The sequence below is a fragment of the Hippoglossus hippoglossus genome, chromosome 18 (genome assembly GCF_009819705.1).
Source record: "Hippoglossus hippoglossus isolate fHipHip1 chromosome 18, fHipHip1.pri, whole genome shotgun sequence".
Classification (NCBI taxonomy): domain Eukaryota; kingdom Metazoa; phylum Chordata; class Actinopteri; order Pleuronectiformes; family Pleuronectidae; genus Hippoglossus; species Hippoglossus hippoglossus.
Genome location: NC_047168.1, coordinates 3020902 through 3043890, shown reverse-complemented (window position 1 = coordinate 3043890; position 22989 = coordinate 3020902). Strand labels below are relative to the sequence as shown.

General features: G+C 41.3%; 1 protein-coding gene and 1 long non-coding RNA gene across 8 annotated transcripts in view; both read left to right on the top strand.

The window, feature by feature from the left end:
* Positions 1–22989, top strand: part of LOC117779209 — a 315610-nt gene that overhangs the window by 247821 nt on the left and 44800 nt on the right. The gene's annotated exons all lie outside the window — the stretch shown is intronic.
* The window catches only part of sorcs2 (sortilin-related VPS10 domain containing receptor 2), a 291814-nt gene that overhangs the window by 227520 nt on the left and 41305 nt on the right, over positions 1–22989 (top strand). For all 7 annotated transcript variants that reach the window (XM_034615083.1, XM_034615086.1, XM_034615085.1 and 4 more), the window contains exons 4-8: positions 5272–5436; positions 8236–8309; positions 13802–13866; positions 18802–18920; positions 22576–22665. In XM_034615083.1, the coding sequence (XP_034470974.1) occupies positions 5272–5436; positions 8236–8309; positions 13802–13866; positions 18802–18920; positions 22576–22665 (513 nt within the window). The remainder of the gene's footprint in view (positions 1–5271; positions 5437–8235; positions 8310–13801; positions 13867–18801; positions 18921–22575; positions 22666–22989) is intronic.

Sequence of the window (22989 nt, the reverse complement as noted above, 5' to 3'; positions counted from 1 at the left end):
CGCACAACATCCAGCACACAAACGATAAAAAGACGATTAGCACCAGAGCATTAACATATGACAAGAGAACACAACATTAACAGTCATGTTTAGAACAGACACTGCATTTGTGGAAGGCCCCTTTAAGAAGCTCTTTTTAAATGTGATGTTTGAAGGCGTACCCCATCCACCTACAGTATGTCAGCTGTGTGCACATGCATGTACATATTTCATATTCTCCAGGTGTTTCTGACGCTGTGCATGCACGTGCATCATGTACAAGCTTTCTCCATTCTCAAGACCAAAGGAGCTTTCATCATCAGTCTCATAAGGCTGCAGCATTAAAGCCCTTCAAGTGTTCAAAGTTGTGACATGCAATATACGGAGATAATGTACACGTTCTTATCCTCCTGCAACTCGTGGACCTTCACACTGTTCATGCTCCGACTGCACGCCAGCACTCACTCCTCCATAAACTATTCTAAGCTGCTAAGTAGATTGTGTTGTTTTATAATAGATTATAGGGCTGATACCTTCTGATGTGTGTCAACACAGCATGGGCTCGTGTGGCTTCAGCGATCAGCCGCCTTTGTCAGACTGGCTGTGATGAAAAGATTATCAAACGTCGCACGGATTTGAGATTGCTCTCTGGAAAGACACACTGGTGTCGAGGCGTTTTGCGGATTAAAACGGGCCGAGTTTTGTTTCTAGAAGTCCCCTTAATGTGTCACACCCCTCCAGTCTCCAGTGCAGACAAAGGAAGTTTGGGGACCGCTTTTAACTGCAGTACACTATAGCTTCACTGTGCTTCAAAGCGTGAGTTATTACTCAGGGGGAATCGTTACAGGGGAGCAATGTATCAAAGTTTTTTGATTGCCGAGGATCCTATCTTGTACAGGAGAGGAATTGTAGCATCTGTCTGCCCCTCGCCCACTCCTCGTTTTCGTTGCTTCCCAAAAAAGTCCAAAGACTTAGTGCGAGTTGGTGACTGGAGCTCATTCTCAACTTTAGAGTGAAGATATGACATGCGCTCAGGCTTACAGTTTGACAAGAGTGCCCCTTGTTGGCAAGTCATGTTACTGCATCAGTAGAGACGGATAGTGTATCAGTGACGGAGTCGGTGCTTTATGAATCCCACAAACCTGAATCAAACCTGTCAGCTGACATTTTTCAATATCTTTAAATTATTTATAAAAATCCAGAGGTTAAAATATGAAGACACAGTAAAAGATGAAGACTAGTTATTTCTCTATGTTTATATCTAACAACATTTGAAAGAAAAACAAATCTTTGGTTGAAATGGTCACATCTTAAAAAGAAAACTGAAGGGGGGTCTCAAGTAGACTTGGCTTGGCATGAAAGGGTCAAAAGAATATATGAAAAGGTTGAGAATGTGTGTGCAAGTAAAACTCATTCATCAGAGCGAATACCTTGTAAAATCGAGTTAGAAGTAAAATTGCTTAAAGGGCTACTTCAGTGACTTGGTGCAGGCAGAGATGTCCTCACTTTTATTCTTTAATCAAGCTCTAAAATGGTCCTACATTCCCCACAGTGCAACTAAAAAGAGACATGTTTACATACTCCATCCGGACTAGGTAATGTATTTGAATTTTATTTCCCTCAGTTGTTACACAGCCTTTTGATTATTTTGTAGTCTCTGCTCGAATCAAGGTAACCATGATGACATCGCTGTGACATCATCAGAGTTACCTCCTCTCAGTCTCCAGAGCAACAGAAGACATTATATAACAGTTTTCATTCAACTGTCCTGTAAAAACAAGCCCACAGGTCGTCTCTGCAGCAGCTTATCGCAACACATCTCGTAGAAATGTAAATGGAAAAAAGAAATGTTACTTTTTCTATTCAACACATACATCATACACACATTCATGTTGCTTGAATGAAACAATCCATCTCTGGCATTTCTTATGTCACTGTGCATTTTCAGTGTGTGTCTGGTGATGTGAAGTGTGTGGGCAGCCTGTGTGTGTGTGTGTCTGTGTGTGTCCTGATGATGTCCAGCTGTCACAACTCAACTAGGTTAAACTGAGGGATGTCCTTTAAATAGAGACATATTGGCAGAGGCAGTCTGACCTGATTGATGGTTCTGCCCCACAGGGACAAGAAGAGAAACCAAAGTGAGACACGTGCATTCAAATAAGGGTGTATCTGGTAGAAGCCATGGATTTAGCTATTTGGGCCTAAAATATTATTAACCCCTTAATTTATCAGGTGAATCAGGTTGAGATAAAAGTCAAATATTTCAAGAGAGACACGTATAACTGATCTGACCAAAAGAGATGTACTGCACCATGAAAATTTACCAACAAGTTTTTTGTAAACTACAGTAGAAGGGCACTCGTTGAGCGCATGCCTCCACTGTCTAACGCCATCTCTTGCCATGTTAAAAAAAAGTGAAAAAAAATCCTGGATCAGCTCCAAAATGTTATAGGTTCTTGGAAATGTTTCCCTAATCCTGCTAACCAGCAAAAACAAAACACTGATGAAAACGTCTCCTTGGTGGAGCTAATAAAAATGGTACCAATGTCTGTCAGAGAGGACCCACCTCCCCTCCCCTACAGAGTGCAATGATGGGTACCATAAACATCACCAGTAATAAAACAGAATGATACACTGAGTCCAGAGGTTTGAGGATAGAAGGAGCTGCCTCTCGATAAGTCACATCACCATAATCTAAAAGTGACAGGAATACTGCTTCAATAATCCTCTTTCCTGGAGCCACAGGGAAACTGGCTCTATTTTTAATACAGGAAACCAGTCTTCTGTCGTAGTTTATTCACAAGTTTGTCTCTGTGATTATTTATTTTTGTCAAAGCCTTTCATCTGGTCTGATGATTACACCTACACCTATTTGACTACTGGCTCTCGAAAACAAAAGTAAATTTAAATCTGTACACACCTAGCAGAATATTGAAGGACGTTTGTAAATTAATAAGAGCTGATTTATAGTGTAGTATAACATAAAGATAGAGCTAACAGCCAGTTAGGAATGAGGCTATGTTATTATTGTAAATGGAAACAAGACTGTACCCAATATGGAGCCTTGTGGCACACCTTTCGTTATCAGCAAGAACTTACATAGTTGATTAACCATTTTGACATATATATAAATAAATGCTCAATTGTTAAAACAGCTTGTAATTCCTAAGTCCTTTTGTTGCTCAGTTATGTACAGCGGCAGTTAATAGGTTAGAAACTCACTTGTGGCTTCAGGAGTGTTTGTTAAATCCCTAAATCCACTGGAAAAATCTGAGTTTATATTTCAAAGGTCCCCTTGAGCAAGGCACTGAATCATGAGCTTTCCAGTGGAGCTGATTGGCTTTGAACAGCCCAACACTGTGGGCAGCCCCCAGGTGCAAATACCGACATGCCTGGTCCACATTCACAAAATAAATAATGTTAAGAAAAGAACTATAATTCTCCTCTGTGCCTTTTCTATCCTGCTGAAACACTCTTTGTCGTTGTTGGCCTTCCTCTGGCAGCCAAACAAACAGTGGGCCTTTAATTGACCATGCTGCTCAGGGAAGTGTGTACAGAACAAGCAAGAGTTACACACAAACACACACACACACACACACACACACACACACACACACACGACTCTCAAGTAGTGCAACCAGCAAGACGTGAGGCGCGCTACGCTTGCTGCCTAATTGTAGTCATGATGAGAATACTGAAAAGGATCCGTGTGCACACATGCTCATACTTACAAGCTTGTGTGTCTCACGGAGGAATACAAATTCATTGTATCTATCTAATATGATAGAACATCTAGTTACAGCTTGAGAGTTGAATGTGGGGCAATGGTGAACGTTACGTGAGTGAGAGTTTGATGCTGTAGCTTTTAATGATAAAGGACAGTGAAGGCAGCTCAGACAAATTAGTTGAGGAATAAAGCTCAAATGTGCTTGTTTTCTGCAAGTGAAAAGGAACAATGTAAAAGTTGGAAGGTTAATGACTGGAAACATGAGATAATCATTTTTTCATATCCACACATCTAATACTGACAACATCAAATTAGAAGTGATGATTCAAAATTTAAAATATCAATCTGCTTTTATTTATTTGTTTTGACAAATTTAAAATATGAATGTCAAAAAAATATTCTCCAACCAACCATCAATCATTCATTTAAAGAAATTGATGGGATGTAAAGTAAATTTTCTCACAATGCCTTGTCCAGGCATTGTTGGTGCCCACTGGTGATAATTGGGCAGCTTATGTCTTTGGGCAGCTGTGGGGGGGTTCAGTTAGGTGAAGCGATGTTTTACCCCTAAGATAAGCACACAACAATAAAGCCTTTCTTCTCTAAATGCTAGTGTGCTCACTCCCCTTAACCAGTGGCTATTAAAACGATGGTAATCTTGTTCTTTTGACATGGTTGGATGTTTTTATTTTTCTATTTCTGGTTCCATGAGGAGGCGAGGAGGAAACTTTGTATAGAAAAGGAGCGTTGTGTGAATATGTGAATGCACGGGAGTCCAAATGAGAATGAAATATAAAATCATTCCTTATATAACGTCTGTCCAGAGTGCTTTCCACTTTTGTTATTTGTGTGCACACATAATTTATGTTTTAAATAATCTTTACAAGCTGCACTTTCCTTTTATACACTTAATGTCTCTTTACTGCTTTGGATCCATTGATTTAAACCTTAGAAAGAAGGCAGCCGTCAGCGAGTGCCTTCCTTATTTTGCTTGCTGAAAAAACTGTAAAAAAGGTTCATGTACTGTAAAAAAAATTAAATAAGCACCACCGTGGTGATAATAGACAACAGCACCTAGAAACCCTCATTGGACAGCTTCCCACCTCTCATGAACTCCTAATGAATGTGACTGGTTCATTAGTTCCTATCGATCAGCCCTATTGGTAGCCTCACTCCTGAGTGTCCAGGACATAAATGTGATTGGTGGCTTGGCAGGTCTCGCTGTGCCCCGTGTTTAATGCCTTCGCTTTATGAGCTATAAAACTCTGAATAGATAGTCGATACAGTGTTGCCACATTCTAAGCAGCGTGCACGCTTGATAGAAAGTTCCTGTGGCCTGGAGATTGGCCCTGGAGAAATGTGCGTGGCCATGCATGCGTTTATATTCATCAGTTTTCTACAAGCAGGGGAATGAATGTACGTATTGATATGAGGACAGTGGCTTTGCATGTCCTCAACAGACCTGCTGACGGAGCGACCAATACGCTGCAAGACATTATCCTCTGACCTTTCCACCTCTAACCTCTGTTTTCTTCCCTTCCTCTTCCTCTCTCTCTGTCATGCAGGTAGTGCTGGTGGGCTCATCCATCAACGAACGGGATCAGATGCTGTTCATCAGCACCGACGAAGGTTCCTCTTTCCAGCGACAGTCCATCGCTTTCACCCCCGACACGATCATCTTCCACCCCAAGGAAGAGGACAAGCTCCTCGCCTACTGCAAGGAGGGCAGGGTGGGTGTCCAAGTGCCACAGACACATCACAGTTAATAGTTGATTCTGTAGCTGAGAGAATAGTCAAGAAGACGGCACTGATGTTACAGCAGTGAAACGCCTCTCTAGGCATCGCAGTACTGCATTCAATTTCAATTTCCACAGAAAAACGAACCTTGGAGAAAACTTGATGAGTGATTTATCATGCAACAATATAGTTGGAGGGTAAATCCTTTGCAAGTAAAATAAACACACACACACACAATTGAATGTTGGTTTCCATATTTAAAACATGTTGCAAACTGGATTTGAATTCTGCAAATGCAGTGTGAAGCCATTTGTGTCCAAATGTTCTATCTTGGTTGTGTTTTAGATGCACAGACTGTTCAAGTTTTGGTCATCAGATCTGAGGCTAAGTCCTCATCAACACAACATTCTGTATGAGCCCATAACTCCTGTAAGTACAGTACGTCACTGACAAACCAAACAATCAGGCCAAAAGCTTTGATGCCTTCAACAAAATATTGGGGTAATTATTCCCGTCTTCTTTTAAATTACTCTTCCTAACTTGGGGGTTAGATCAAAGTGAGGCCAAGGTATTCATAGTGAGGCATAAAAAGACATTAACATAAGGTATAAAAGCAATGAATATGATTTTAAAAGAGTAAAATAAGCTCAAATAAGTAAAACATGAATACAAAACGTAAAAGAGGACTCCGAGAGTTTGTTCCTCTGCCAACGCTAACGCCCTATCTCTCCATATTAAAGAGAAAGGTTAATGGCTTCTTCCTTTGCCCCTCCCCCACCCTTCCACTAAGTTTCAGTAAAATCGTCTCTGTAGTTTTTGCGTAATCCTGCCGACGTACATACAGACAGACGAACAACAATGAAGAACTGGTGGAGGTAGCCCTTGCCATTTTAATTTAGTTGGAATAATTATGAAAAAGTAACAAATGTGTAAAGAGAGATTGTTGAGGAAACCACTAAGCTTGAGATGCTAGGTAAGAAAAAGTAAGGAGCTAAAGCTGTAGCTGTTTCATGTCTCAACTAGTCTCCTACTAAATCATATTACAAAGAATTGCACTGATTCATCCAAAATGAGCGTTTGATCCCACCATGCTTTTTAAAGTGTTAAAATAAGATGCTACTGGAAACATTACATAATTTCTTGGAGCTGGAATAGACTGTAGCTCTGAATGCTGCTGGGAAATGTATCTAAACTAGTAGAACTGCTGCTCCCAAAAGTAAAAGCCTCTCACAGACATACAAGCTTGTACAGCAGTGTAACATTTCTGCTACATGGCTCTCTGTGTCGTACACTGCAGTTTTCCATCCGGCCCTCTCTGCTACAAAGTGGAATTAATCGCCTCCATAGTTCTAACATGTCAGTCCAGTCCCAGCAAACACGAAGGTTAAGACATCACATCGTCGTCCTATGTATTACTTATGTCCTACTGCTGCGAGGCACTGAGACGAGACATTCAAGGCTGCAACACTGGAGAAGAAAAGCTAATTACATTCACGTGACAGGTTAATATCAATATATCATTGTGTCTCATTCACTCTGAGGCATTAATACAAAACAAATTAAACACATGCCGGCCTTTACACTGCATTGATTGTTTTACGTGGCTCCAAACCTGGAAGTCCACCTGCCGTCCAAATATAATCTCAGAACGTTAGATAAAAGAATAAAAAATGCTCGTCAAGACTCGTCCTGCCACTAATATACATGAAGTGAAACAATCCGAGAAGGAAAGGTCACGTTTCAGTTGAACTGCTCAGTAAGAGCAAAACGCCACAAACTGTTCCAGTTCAGTAGTTAAAATGTCAAATTCAACAATTAACTCATCTTTGTCAGTATTTCACAACTCTGAATTCAAAGACGTGCACACACACACGCTGATTGAAAAGTTTTTCTGTCAAGTGGAATTCGAGATAGAGGTGGGACATTAGGTCCAATAGTTCATAAGTCAGAGTCTGGCTCAACTCCTCCTCAACTTCAATAATTTACACATAATTAAACAAGAAATTCAATTAGGTTTTAATCTGTTCCATATGGGCAGGCTCAGATGGAGGCAAAGAATCCATTCAAACAGAACAAAAAAATCATTTAGCTAGAGGATGATGAGAGGACGCGTGGCAGAACGTGCAAATTAAGAGGGTTTGTGAGGGCAGGGACAGATTTCCATCAAGGTCAGCGTGAGATTTGCTTTTTTTTTTCACAGCCACAAATGTTCGGTTCGAACGCGCTTTAGAAATGTGTTTGGTCGCATATTTTCTGTTCACCCTGAGCAAAGGAGGGGTCGTCATGAGAGGTGTGCAGACAGGATGTGCAACCTTAACAACAACTATGCAGGATCTGTCAATGGCAAGCATTGAGAACTTGTTTTTGAATGGCTAAGGAAGGTTTGGGAGGTGAAATTCTTTTCTAGCCTCAGTGTGCTTTTCATACATCAAGGATACGTTTTGTGTGGGAATTAATAGACTTTCATTTTGATCAATGGCATAAAAGCTTAGATAACACACACACACTACTAAAAATACACGTTCCCTCTCACTGCTCATGAAATATAAGACGTAAGTACACACTAGCACACAAAACCTGATATGACTAATAATTAATTGAGTTCAGTTTTAAGTTGGTGAACCATGAAATTCAGTAGCTTGATTGGGTGAACGTTTTTTTTCCAAATACAGAGTTTTATCCTCCATTGTAGGGCATAGAGCGAGTAATAAGACTCAGGTTCAGCTTCATTATTTCATGCTACACTCATTGAGTGTTTTCTAATTGCGTTCTTCTCTCCCCTTTGAATCCAGATCTTTGCTTCGACCGACCTGGGCCGCAAGTGGACTTTGCTTCAGGAGCGTGTGACCAAGGACAGAGTCTTCTGGTCAGTGCAACTCATTGTTCTCATCAGTGATCAAGGACGTATTGAGCAAAGCAGCAGGCCGAGAAGTCAGGCTCAGCTCACCTGACAGCTACAGCAGCTGATCTCAAAGCCAGTGGCTCGGCTCACTCCCTTCCATGCATTCAATGGCAAAGCTCAAACAAGGCACCTTATCTAAGCTGCGTCAGCCTGCCTCCCCCTGCTGCTTCCTCTGCAAGCCGTTTTGCATCCCACCCCCGCCCCAGCTCCCCCGTTTTTCATACTGTGTTTGATTTACTCAGTGTCATTTCTGTTGTCACTGATGTCTGTTCTGTTCCCTTGGGGGGGTCTTGCTGCTGCTCTCCCTGTATTAAGCTTTCCATGAAGGCACATGGAAGGACAGAGAGTTGAGCTCTCTCTGTCTTAGGCTTCCCACGTATGCACGACCCAGAACAGAGCCAAACCGCCAAATGTAACTTGAGCAGATTCAAATGAAGATTTCTTTGATGAAAGTGGTCCTGACTGAACTAGAATTCAGCTCAACGTTTGAAATGTCTAACTTGAGTACTAGAAAGCAGAGGATTTGAATCCCTTTGTTACAAAGATGTTGCTTTTAAAGACACAACTCAGTGATGTCATTGTGAGCAAGGAAGTAAAAAGTTAAAAAGGAAGTACAACAGGATTTTCTACTGTTACTACTTTTAAAGTACAAAGCTGGACTCAGGACACAATATGTCTTGGTAACATGAAGACCAAACCTGGCTCTTTCCTACGTGAAAGAAATACTTTCACTTTTTACTTTCTTTACATAAACTGTAATATTCCAATGTTAAATGTAAAAATATTCCAAGAGATGCTGAAAATTACACTTTGATGTGAAGAGTTGCTGTTATATGTTTTTGTGATGAAGACTCTTGGAACAGCCTGGTAGCAGTGCAGAGATATTCCCAGTGGCCAAAGGCATAATGTTTTGGGTTCTCTGTCCAATCCATTCTGAACAAGATATCTCAATAACACCTTGAGCGAATTTCTTAAAATTTGCTATAAGCGTTTAGTGGACTCAAGGACGAACTGATTGGATTTTGGTGGTCAAGGTCACATGACCTCCTGTTCTTCTGAACGTGATATCTGAAGATATCAATCCACTCGTCTAACTAAGGAAGCAAACAAGTTTAAATAAGGTAACTAAAACAAGTTAAACTCTCAGTTCTCATTGTTGATTCGTCAGAGGAACTTCTGATACCTGTTTTTCCCACGGAGCACCAAATATGGTAGTCGGTAGGTGTGGGAGTTTATTTTACGACATTTTTTCATTTATTAGATTTAAATGCTCTTGCAGGAAGTCTATTTTGATCAAGCTCTGCCAGACATTGAGTTGAGCTCCTGCAGAGGTAATGGGTCTATTTTTTTTTACTGATCCCATAATGCTATTTACACAATATTGCTCAAACAATAAAATTATATTGATATCTATATCCCAGATGCAAATAAATCAACTTTATGTGGAACATTAAAAATAAAACTCGAACTTCACCTCCAATTTTTCTTAAACTAGAAATTTGAATTGGATTTTTGTCGTAAGCACTGGAGTTAATGCAGCAGAACCATTTTATGGAATCTCTTGAAAAAGTGCCCAAAGCAGGCAGAGGTATATATCTTTTCCCCACGTGTGTAATATTTCACAGCTTGAGCGATCTCTTCCAATCCTTCCTCTCCTCACTCTCACCTTCATGGTATCTTGTATCAGGATTCTCTCCCTCTTATCACCTTCCTTCCATCCTCCTCTAACTCTCTCTCAGCTCTCCTCCCTGTCCAGTATGCATTGGTGTAAAAACGATGCATTCAAATGTGGTGCATTTAAATGCAATTAAGTACACACCCTCATCTTCTGAAGGTCAGGAAGGCATTGCAAGCCCCTGTTGGTTTGTTTCCTCTCACTGTCGATAGTAAATGAGTTGGTCCGCACACCAAAACACCTCTGATTAATACCACCAACTGTAATGCACAAATCATGCAAACACTGCGGCGTGAAAATTTAGAAGTCGAAGAGGAGAAAAGTAGAGTGTGAGGAAGGAGAGAGGGACTTAAGTACTTACTTCTTCACGCTAAAGTGTCATTCTCTTTATCAGATTTAGGATCTGAATGTCCAACCTGAACTTTTTGACCTGACATCAGCAGCGATGCAAATAAACTGTACAAAATAGCGAGTAATTACCAATGTTTGTGCTCCTTACTTAAAGCTGAACCGAACTTTATCATGAACAACAGATCAAATGTATAGGTGTTCATTATTTTGCTTATACATGCAGACCCACAATGAATTATCGCCATCTCTGTAGTTTCCCTGGTTTTAAAACCAAGACTTTATGTTTGTTTTTAAATAGCCCACTGCACATTATTTGTATCTTCCAGCACTAAAATGCAGACAGATAAAGTTAAGGATAAGTTTTGAAAGAGTTAGAATTAAAAGAGAGTAAATATTGGTCATAGGTTCATCAAGACTACTGATTAAAAGTATTTGCAAACCAAGTCAGTGTTTTACGTAAAGGCTTAATCTTCATGCACAGAAGCCTTGCACATTGAGTCCAATGCCTTTTATTAATTTTGTCCATTCAACCCTGAGAAGCCATTAAGAACAAGGAGAATTTCACCTTCTGATCAAGGAGCTGCGAAATTATCGCTATCGCTTCCAAGTCTATTTTAAGATGTCAGTGTTTGAGTTTGACTACCTGCAGTGAGGCCGCATATTGAAAACAAGGAAACAAACTGCACTAATAGCAGCAAATAGAACCTGTTCCAAAAACTTCAATGATGTCAAGAAACAAGATTAATTGATTGATTGATTGATGTAAATCCTCTTATATAAAAACAAATAAGCTAATTTCCCAAACTTTTAAACCATTCCTTTAAGGTTCACCAACATTTTACTTTTCACATCTGCACGTCATTATAGTTTAAAACCAGCAGAAGTTTTTATACGGCCTGGCTAAAGCTTTGTCGAGGAAGTAGAACATCAAAAGATTATTTCACAATGTATATTCAAACCTTGCTACTCTGAAACTAAACCACTGTTTTATTTTATTTGGCTTGGACTTAACTGCCTGCAGCAAACATACACAGGTGTTCAGATCTGCACATACTGTAAGGCTCCTGGCAAAAAAAAGACAAAAGGGCCTGTATACATGTGCTATAAATATGTGTAGCCAGAAGGAGAAAGAGTTAGCGAGTCATTGTTGGCTGTAGCCTTTGCCTTGCCTGTGGCCTAACAGTCATAAAAGGCAACAAGAGAACAGGAGTCTGGCAGCCAGCGCGTATAAATCACATAACAACACATCACGTTAAAGCCAATCTGCCATTGGGGTGGTCTGGCATATTGTGTTCCGGTTTACCTTGTTTTGTGAGCCCAGGCTGTAAACCTTTTTGTTTGTCACCCTGAATAAAAAGTAACAGCAGTTTTGAAATTGAACCGGCCTCTCACAGGGTGACAACTGACAACAAAAGCACACGTCTGAGGAGAGGCGATAAAAGTGAAATGCCGTGAAAAGCATACGGATAAAGGAGCAATAGCAATGCAGTGACACCAGAGCTGGGATGAAACTGAATTCTGGCCCAGGGAGGATGTTTTTCCAGCATGCCGCACCTCCTCCGCCTTGTCCTCTAAAGCAATTCACCTTTCTTTATTTACCACCTCATGTCTCTCTATCACTCGTGTCTGTCGTTCATTTCATTTCCCCTGCCTCCCTTTTCAGCCCTCGCAGTCTGTCTACTTGCACTTCCCTGACCAAAGGAGGAGGAAATCCCTCACTCTTACTGTGGGCTGTGATGAAGCTCGAGCTGAACCAAAACGTTAGCGGAATGAATAAATGATGTATTGCCGGCACAGAGAAAGCTTTCACCTTCAGTCTTGGGTATTTGCATTTCAAGCATGCAGCTGACACTTTTATCCAGAGTAACATGAGTGAGAAGGCTCAGGTTCAAAGCCTTAGTCAAGGACACTTGAGCAGGAAACATTGGACCTGTTGGTGATGAGCGTTCAAACAGTTAACCTGAGGAAAGATGAGGTGTTGGTTCTCCTTGCCTTTTATAAGTAGGAGTGTTGCTCATCACCTACCGATCACCTGTGGTTGTACAAACACTTACAATACCAAGTCAACTTTAGTCTTATATGTGTTTAGGTGTTTAGGCACATATATACTTTCAGAACTAGAACTGTTCTAAAAGTGGATGGTCACTGGAACATTTTATTTGCCTAACATCTCGAATTTGCACTCCGATTGACATGCAATTGCAATTTTTAGTGCCGATGTAAATAGTACCAAATCTGACAGTAAAGGTGACCCAGTGCCTTAAACATTACCCAAACCTTAAATATAGTTTATTTACCACAAGTACCATGTGTTCCAAAACGTAGACAACGGGCATTTGGTGTAAAAACTATCACTGAACGAAATCCATGACTTTGCAGAATTGCCTGATATCTGCGCTCTTGTCAAACTATACAGTCGATATTTTTGCATGGCAGGTGAACCAGACTGTTTTCTTGACCATTAGGGATTGATGTTGGTTTTTCTCTGACACTGTTGGAACTAAACCAATAAAACGTCCCTGGAGGTCATCTGAACTTGTCATGCCATCGTCCGGCTGCTGTGAGATGAAGCGCTGTAAAATTCTAATATGAGGTGACTTTTATAGCGTCTTTGATGGAGCAGTAAATCAGCAAACACTCATGTGTTGCTTGAAGTTCTTGAATGTCATGGATATGTAAGCTAACTCATCATACTGACCAACTGAGGAAGACTGAGTCATCAACCTGCAACATGAGCTGCAGATCCTGGAGCATTTCCACTGATCCAGCCTCCCTCCTCCATTCCTCCCTTCCTCCCTCGTCCCTCCTCGGCCTGCTAATTGCTCGTAAAGTCTTTTTATAGGCAAAGTAATGAGGTTTTAAATCTCCACTCTATCTTTACTGGGCCGGGGAAATTTCACCAACTGCACTACACAGTCCTAATCAGATGAACTACTTAGTTTACTACTCACTGAAGGGCACACAGAGCGAGCGCACCGTAGAGCATGTCAGTGTGGTTCTAAGACAGAATAAGGTTATAAACATTTTGGGAGGTTTTCAGGCATGCTGGGCCAGGCTGAGTACATCTGAGTGCACTTTCCTAAAAGAGCTGAGCTGTGCATATTTACAGAGCTTTCTATTTCAAAGAGGATCAAAGGATACAGCACATAGACACTGAACTGGGATCTATGATTCAATCACTGTGCATTTGAATCAAACAATATTTTTTTTATTCCTCAAATAAATACAGTGTTGTAAACTATAATATTAAAAATTATGTTCAAAATTGACCTGAAAATAAGTTGAAACAATGACATTCTACATTATGTGATCTTCCTGATATGTGCTCATTTGTAAACGTATCTAATCTGAAGTTGGTGCTATGTTGTTTTGTTCTAATTTCTGATGGGATGCATTGTAACTGATCATGTAACAACCCTCTGTGTTCCAGGTCTGTATCTGGTGTGGATGTGGACCCTGATCTGGTGCACATGGAAATGCAAGATACAAGTGGAGGTACAGTGATGTTCCTGTTCATTTATCTCCTGACACTGTTTGGCCGAAGTCACCCTAGCAAAGAAAAATATATTAACTCAAATGGATTCGCTTTCAGGTAAACTGATTTGAAACCTTGCTGGGATGCTGAAAGTGCTTCAAGGGTCTGTAACGGCCAGACACAAGTTAAAATTTAATAAAGACATTAATGATATGTTGTTTTTTGAGAGTACGCAGTCAATTAATCATGGTTGTTAATAATATGGTTAATTTACTCCTGCAAATATTTCACCATTAAAAAAAAAAAAAAAAATTAATGGATTCAGTCAATAGAAATGCTGGAGTGCTTTTATTTTGAAACGGTAGGCTACAGGAAGTGTTCGATAGATAAACTATATAGTTATAGTTTATAGCTTACAAAACATATATTAGTATACAGTATCACTTTAAAGGCTAAAGGAGGATTCCTGGCCTGCTTCATCAGATCAATTCTGGAAACAAGAATCACTTCTCTGCCTGACTGTTTGTGGAGCAGAATTATAACGTGCTCTCTCCCATCAAGGGAGCAATAGTTTTAACAATGCCTGCAGCGTAAAGAAAATGAATGGGTGACCTTGCTGTTGGTTGGGCTGTGATGTTTGTGTGTGGGGGTCAATGGGGAATAAATGGATACGTTAAGAAGGGGAGGTCAGGGGCCCCCCAGGGGGCAACAGCAGCGGATCTGGATTATCATATCAGCTGAGTGACAGACAGGCAGGTTAGTGCCTAACTCATTACAGAGGGCCAACAGGGTAATAGAAGTAGTGTGTGTGTGTGTGTGTGTGTGTGTGTGTGTGTGTGTGTGTGTGTGTGTGTGTGTGTGTGTGTGTGTGTGTGTGTGTGTGTGTGTGTGTGGACTTTACCTCCTATGGGTGTCCCAACCCACTCCCCCCACTCTAAATAAGCCTGAGTAGACAGAGTCAGAGAGTGATGACAGATAGTGAAGGATATGTTTTTTATATTTGCAGTGTCGTACTCTATTCCTCTATAATACTCCCCTCTACTAAAAAAATACCAACACTTCTTGAATCCCTCAAGGAAACACTCACCAGTCTTTTAACCCACACACAGAGAGATGCTGCCTGCAATGTGAAAGCTGTCAGCCCGAACAAGGCTGCCTGTGTTTGCTGAGGGTGAAAAGGAGAGGCTGTCTGTCTGGGCCAGCTGCCCAGGCTTGAGAGCTCTTCCTGGGGCTAGGCAGCGCCACATGGTCCACCCCGCACTCCATCTCCCCCTCCCTCACATTCTCTTCCCTTTTCCCTCTCCCCGCGTCTGCACCCAGATAGATAGATAGTCGAGCGGGGCTGGCGCGATCAGGCATGCCAAACCAATCTGTTCGCCCCGTGCACTCCCCCCCACCCTCCTCCCGTCACATGCGGCACGGCCAAGGTTAAACGGCGGCGTGCTACAAAGACGGACATAAAGTTGTGGAAGTCTCTGCAGAGACGTCTGGCCGTGCCCATGCCTTTTGGGGGGTGGAAGTGGGGACCGCTTGCTGACGAGTGAGACAGGGGCTCCAGAGAAACGGGGGGGGTGGTCGATTGATGGATGAGCCATGTGCACAGGGAGGCTGGCAGGGAGTGTGTCTGTGTGTGTGTCATTAGGGAGATTGATGTGCAGGAAAGCCAAGCGCACCTTGTTCATGCGCTGATACACACAGGCATGCAAGCGTTGACACACTTTGAGGCCTGTAGACAGACAGACCAGGATTTACATGTGGGCACAAACACTCCCACACACAGTACACACTCTTCAGTTCTCCCATTAATGTGCAAATTTAAATGATAGGTGTCATGCTGTCAAATTAATGTCATAAATTATTCAAGACTTCACTCTTCTTTATTTTCAAAATCACTATTTATCCACTCTGAGTTTTCCTTGTCATATTATCTCAGCTGCACAGGAAACGTACGTACGTGTGTGTGTGTGTGTGTGTGTGTGTGTGTGTGTGTGTGTGTGTGTGTGTGTGTGTGTGTGTGTGTGTGTGTGTGTGTGTGTGTGTGTGTGTGTGTGTGTGTGTGTGTGTGTGTGTGTGTTCGCTGGTGTGTGAGGACAGCAAGTGGCATGAAGAAGTGTCTGTGCCACGAGCTGGAACTGAACACATAGTCCAATATAATAGTTTTTTAATGAGTTCTCTGCCGTATGCTGCTTTGATTAAATGTCCAGGTTTTTCAATAAATTAGTCAGTCCATTTGTTGGACCAGACACCTCATGAACAAAGACGACAAAGAGAGGAAGAGGAGTGCAGATCCAATGAAGAGGAAGGACTCATTGGAGTGTTGTGGACTTTATGTCGATTTGGGTTCATTGTGTTTGATTATGTTCTCCGGTGCTTTTATTCTAATGAGGAACAAGGTTGTCGCACATATTTAAAGGTGCCAGTGTAAATCCTGTTGTTGATTAACACCAACACACAAAGACAGGTAACAAATTAATGTAAAAAATCTGATAGATAAATGGAGAAACGTGACGACAATGCCTCTATCCATTGGGTGCAAGGTGAAAATATTTTTATTTTGTTGACGTGTTGAAGCTGCATTTTGTCCATCCTGGGAGAGGAATCCCTCACATGTGACTCTCTCTGAGGTTTCTAGGTTTTTTCCTTGGTAGTTTTTCCTCACTCGTGTTGAGGGTGAAGGGAAGAGGATGTTGCACCTTGTTAAACCCCATGTGGCAAATTGTGATATGTGAATATGGGCCATAAATTTTGATTGATTGAATGAACCATTTCCCCCTGTGTGTCAAACGAGCGAGAATTTGTTAATAAAACAGGGGTGGATCCAGGGGTGGGGCCAGGGGGCATTGGCTTCGGATGAAATTATTGGCCCCTGAAGTCAACTGAACTTATTTCAATCAGGAGAGACTTGATTCACGATTTAACAATGTTTATTTGACAAGGGCACACAGTAATGTGAATGTTTTAGTCTTTGGCATTTTAGACCCCTGTGTGATGTCATCAGGTTTAGAAAGGGGGTGAAGCAGAGCGCAGAACAGGAATCAAAGCTAAAGAGCGAATAGTAAACAAGTAATTACTTAAATGTGCATCTACTGAATCAGGTATTATGCATTGATGTTGGACATCTAATTGACCCCTCTGTAAATTGTGGACCCTTATGGCCCCTGATTTAGAAAAATTATACATCTACCACTAGAATGAAAAGTAGTTACAAAAAGATGGTGTGGCACAATGGTACTAATAATTGCACCTTAATTAGTGTTTGTCTAACCAGCCTTCATTCACAGCTTGCCTTACTTTGATTGTTCAACCTTGTCATTATATAAAGTCATGGTACTTATATCTTCTACCTTATACCTGAATTACTGTGGCAGTGAAGCAAGGGAGCTACATCTCTCTGTAGTCCCATCACTCTGATCATTGGCTCATGTTCCTACGACAGGAAGCTGCGGTCCCAGGTTTGAGGTCTGCAGTTGGGTCTGATTTCGGCAGCTACCATCAAAAAGTTCCTCATGTTTACAATCTACTTGCCTGACTGCCTTGAAATTGAAGGGAATGGATGAACCATTTTCATTTGCTGTCCTGTCGCGCCCACTGGCTAAAATGGCAACATTACACTTAAAATCTCATAATCTAATCATCAGATTTCCATGAAATTTGCTGAGCATATTCTTATCCCCGGAGGGTGAAAGCTCTCTGAGGTTTGGTGTTTGTGTGATGGACGACCACTGCCACATCTCTCTATCGTTACAATAACTTTTTAAAAGATTTATGACAAAGTCAATGTGGGAGACGTCTGATCCGCTGAGGATGTTGCTAAGCTTTTAAGTCGTATCTGTTGATCGTGGCTTCATGGTGACGATCACGTTCATAGTCTGCAGGGTTAGGATGTAGTCAAAAAAAAATTGGGTTTGGGCACCCTGTGTATCCCTGCTATCATAACTCACAGCTGAACAAACAGCGGTGTGTGTGTGTGTGTGTGTGTGTGTGTGTGTGTGTGTGTGTGTGTGTGTGTGTGTGTGTGTGTGTGTGTGTGTGTGTGTGTGTGTGTGTGTGTGTGTGTGTGTGTGTGTGCAAGTGTGTGTGTGCAAGTGTGCAAGTGTGTGTGTGCAAGTGTGTGTGTGTGTTCCCTCTATTGCCAGCTTGTCACCTCTGGGGGGGAAAATAACGGCTGAATTTCAGCAGCCAGTGTTGCTGATGCAGCTGCTGGTTGAAATTCAACACTGACTGAGCTTTGCAACAGGCACTAACCTCTCAGTGTGTCTCTGAGGATAATCCCTGCGGGCCATGTGGTTGCGGGTACTGCTTTAAGTCTATGGGGAAGCTGTCATATTTTATACAGTTTGGAAAATGATGTCTCAATTTTTCTATTTGGCTCATTTGTCTCGACTCAGTGTCCTCCATAGATTCTCCCTCCTTTCTGTCTCTGTTGGTCTATTGGCCTGTTTATGCTTAATGCACTTGGGCACTGTTGGGCCTTGGGGAGCAATGTGCTCTACTGAGTGACTAGTTCTAGTTTTTCTTATTTTACCAATTGTAACTTACATATTCTATTATTACTGGCAACATCATTACAATTGTCACTGCTGCTCCCTTCGTCTCTGTCAGACCTTTTCTCATGTACGAATAGTTTAAACATTGATACACCTCATCATTTATTTAGACACTGTCTTTTCTCATGAATGTTGTAAATATTGTTATTCTGTTGATGTTCTTTCTTACACACGGCATCTATTGCACTTCTGTCAGTCCTGCGGAAGAGACCTCTCACATGTGCCTCTCTGAGGTTTTCTACAGGGTTGTTTTCCTGTGAATTTTTGTGGTGGGGTAGTTATTCTTCACTCTTGTTGAGAGTCAAAGGCAGAGAGTGTTGCACCTTGTCAAGCCCTATGAAGCAAATTGTGTTGTATAAAATTAGATTAATGAATTGTCTCCCTGTCTGTCCCTTTGTGTCCCTGCAGGTTACCTGTACGTCACGTGTCTCATCCAGAACTGCTCAGACAAGATGGTGACGGCTCAGTTCCTCGGCAAAATCGACCACAATTCGCTGTTGGTGCAGGACGACTACATATTTGTCAAGGTAAAAATATCAGAACATTTATTATGTACTAATGTGTTAAGGAAGCAGCAGATCCTGCCTGCTTTAAGCTTAAATAAGCTTCTTCATTAACTGTGCAATCAATTCCGGGAATCAATGATCCGGTGTAAAAATTCTTAAATATGAAAAGCATGTCCACCTAAGCTGACACCTCAACGTGTTATTAGTATTGACGTTATTAGTGCCAGTGCTGCACATTTCCCATTAACCTGCTAATCAATGTTGGAAAGAAGATCTTTGCTTTGTTTTTTGATGGATGAAAATCCAGCCGCAATTTATCAAATCATGTGATTGTGATGTGATTTTTAAATGAATTTACCACGACAGTTATCTCACTTTGGTTCTTGCAGAAAGTCTGTGTTTCATACAGAGGTCGTGGAGTTTGAACAATGGGGGCATTTATCAGGCAGAGAGGGTTTGACAAAAGATCCTCCTACATCATGGGATTAAAACAAAATAAATAATACTTTTTACATTTGTCATAATCCGTTAGTTATTATTTCAGCAGACAAACTTTGACTCATCAAAGTATTTTTGCACTTCCTACATTTAATTAATGCGACCACCTCACACAATTAACACTGACCATCAAATGTTCTTTAATTTTTTCATAAACTTTCCAATTAGTTGAGATCTTAATTCATTGTAGTTTTGGATTATTTTGTGGACTCCACCACGATATCAACATTATTCACCACATATCGATTTATACTTTTCTTAAATTGGTAAAAACTTTATTTATACATTCATTCAGCACCTCCTGACTCAACCTCTCTCACACTTGCCAACACACACTGACACACGTACACAACAACATCCTTTGGTCTTCGCGAACACAAATGACAGTCCTGTTAACTTGCATATAGAGCGGGGAAGTGAGATACTGAACAACAACTCTTTCCACTCGTTCATTGCCTGAAAGTAAATGTCCTGTTCCTCACTTCAAAGCAGTGGATCAGTGTGGAAGCTTGTCTCCTCAGTGCTCTCTTATTAATCATACTTCCAAAATAAGCGCAGCAATTAGAGAATTAATACCACCGAGACGCAGCTTTTTAAATGTGTCCTCCTGAATCCGTCATCTCCCCTGCTACTTATCATCATTCGCCGTCTGAGCGTGTTGTGTTGTATCTGCCGGTGTATCTTTTCAGTTGTGTCTGTGTTTGCGCACACAGCTGGGACTGCAGCTTTCTGTCGGTGCGCCTGATAAACTCTGCAGCTCCGATAACACACAGGGCCGTCTGCTTGAGATGGGAGAGAATTAGGACAATGTGCAGAATGAATATTGTCTTGTCTGTAATTGACTTGTCATGCAGTGCAGCACTGTAGGCTCTGAGGAGGCCGATGCTGAATCCCATTTGCATGCGATAACAGTGGAATATACATGAGCTGGTATAGTATAGAATCTCTGCAGTGGGATGGAAGAGTTGTATCTTGTGTGTGAGTGTGTGTGTTTGTATGTGTTGAGTGTGTGTGAGACGAATTATATCCTCATTAGGCAACAGTAGACAGGTCCATTATCCTTCATGGATTAGCCCACTGATGTCAGATGTGGGGGAAATGTGTGAGCAGAAAACAAGAGTGTCATTTCTTCAGACCCAAGACGCATCGGCTCCACGCGGCTCCCACTTGACACCTTATAGGATTTATACAACTTTGTTTGTTCCACACAAACAGTAGAGCTCCCCAACAGCTGTACTCTGAGGTGTCAAATGGTGGAATGACCCTTAAATTAAACAATTAAAAAAATATATATATGTATAATAAGACTTAGGGCACAGTCATACATACACAAATGCAAAGGAGATATTGCCCGTCAGAATTGAACAAAGTTGAACTCCATACAAAACCACGCTGCAGATTTGCTTCGCCACAGGAAGCAATTGTTTTATCAACTTGTGCTGATTGGAAGTGAACAGGTCGGCGAAGTTTCATCCCTGTTACATTTGCGTATGTGTCACCGGGCCCTTGAGAGCGAGGGGGTGAATGAACCATTTGCTTCCGTTTTTTTAGGCAAAAAGCAGCGTGGCTTTGTTCCACCATATAATATATATATGTATATGTATATGTATATACATATACATATACATATTATTAGATGACTGGTGTTTTTGGAAAGCCTGGTCATTTTAATGGGTTGATATGAGGGGGCTGGGGTTGGAACCTGGACCCCCTTGCACTTATCACGTGTTGAACCACTGTAGAAATATGCAGAGTTAGAGCAAAGAATGCAAAGTAAGCACTGGCACACACACACTCACTTAATTTCATCCCACTTCACCAGCCATTATTTCGAAAGTGATCCCTTTTTTTAAAACGTAGATGGTAGAGCCTGCTGCAGGGGCTCTCACTTTTAAGAAACATATTTTTCATTGTTTCATCACTTTTTCATCACAGTTCAGCACAAAAAAAGCTGCAGTCTGCAGCTTTGAATAGCAGGTGAGGATTGTAATCGCAGCACAATCTGAACATCAACAATACAGATTCAGAGAGGAAACAAACACAACGCTCTTCTCACAAAGGCCTAACTAGAAGTGCAGAATACAAAGCTCTTTTGTAAACTTTAGCGCTGCTCATCAAGCCAAATGGCGACAGGGAATGTGTTTCACAGAAAGAGGTGAGCCGGTGTCTGAGCCACCCCGTCACCAGGGATTTGACATGTTCGGCACCTGTTTAAGTCACTGTCAGTAACCGGCGATCTCTTTCCTCTGCTAAAAAAACACAGCCTCAGCTGTTAAAGTATTCTGGTTCAGCGCCTCGAAATCTTTCTGTTCGGCTCTCTCTGCAGGCGGTGGGGGGGGGGGGGGCAGCGTGATTCAGCCTTTTATTCAGCCTTTTACGCACAGGTCCCAAGTTGTGAGGTGATGTCAGGGTGCAGCACAGAGGAGGTGGCTTTGCATTTAACTTTACGCCTGATGTAACTCACCGATAACGGATGATGAACTCTGCTCCTCAACTTCGCTGGAAAGCTTTTCTCCTCTGTCTGCAGGGAAATGTCTTCAGCCGCTACAGTCTCTTGTTTTTCTGGAGCTTGGTGGCACAGACTCCACGGTCGATTTTAATTTCATGTTCAGTTTGAAAATCTGTTTCCTTCAAACTGACTTAAACAAGGACCTAAAAAGTCCTGAAAAATGTGGTTGACAGAACTTATTCTTCAGGTCTTATTTCTTTTGTTGTCTCATCTCCAGCTTACAAAAACTGATGAGCAGTTTTCTCTGTGTGTTGACAATTCATAGATCAAACTTGGTCAATATTGAAGGTTATTGTTAGTCGTAGGCGCACAATGAATCGACTTTGTGTGAATTGTTTGTTTACTGAATAAAAGATCTGAAAAGCAGAGAAAAGCAATTTTATTGATTAAGCATCTTTTACAGGTAGATTCAAGGTGCTGTAAAGTTTTGGTAGTTTTCCCCTATTAGACAACAGGGTAATTTGTGAATATGGACTATACAAAACAAAATGTGATTTATTGAGGAAGTTTAAAACAATTTTCAATATTAAAAAGAGTAGAAGAAATTAGGTAAAAGAAACAAAAAGGATAAGAGGAAAACATTTGTACTTTTGGGTGGTCTGCACATTGTTTCTTGAAGAAAATGTTATGTTGAGTGTTATTTATTTTATTTTCTCTCCCTATCCCCAGGTGACCACAGGGAATCGTACCAAGCACTATGTGTCCTATCGGCGCAACGAGTTTGTCCAGATGAGGTTTCCCAAGTACGCCTTGCCAAAGGTAAAGCACAGCTTACTGTAGACATGTTAATGCTTCCAGAAAAAGAAGCTAGCATTAGATCCCTGTCATGTTTTTGATTAAGACTGATCGTGATGAAGAAGGTTCATTTCTGATCTTTTCAAAGCAGAGTTTTGTCTCAGTGATATTTTAATGTTTAACTCTGAGTAGAAAACACCACATATCAGCAGCAGCTTAAAATATCTGTACCATAGACTGTATATCTCCACTTTGACTGGAAAAGCCAAAGCTAAAATATCTGAGAAATGGGTGCTGCATTCTTAAGATCAACTGACGAGGCTTCACGTCGTCATCCACAAGTCACAG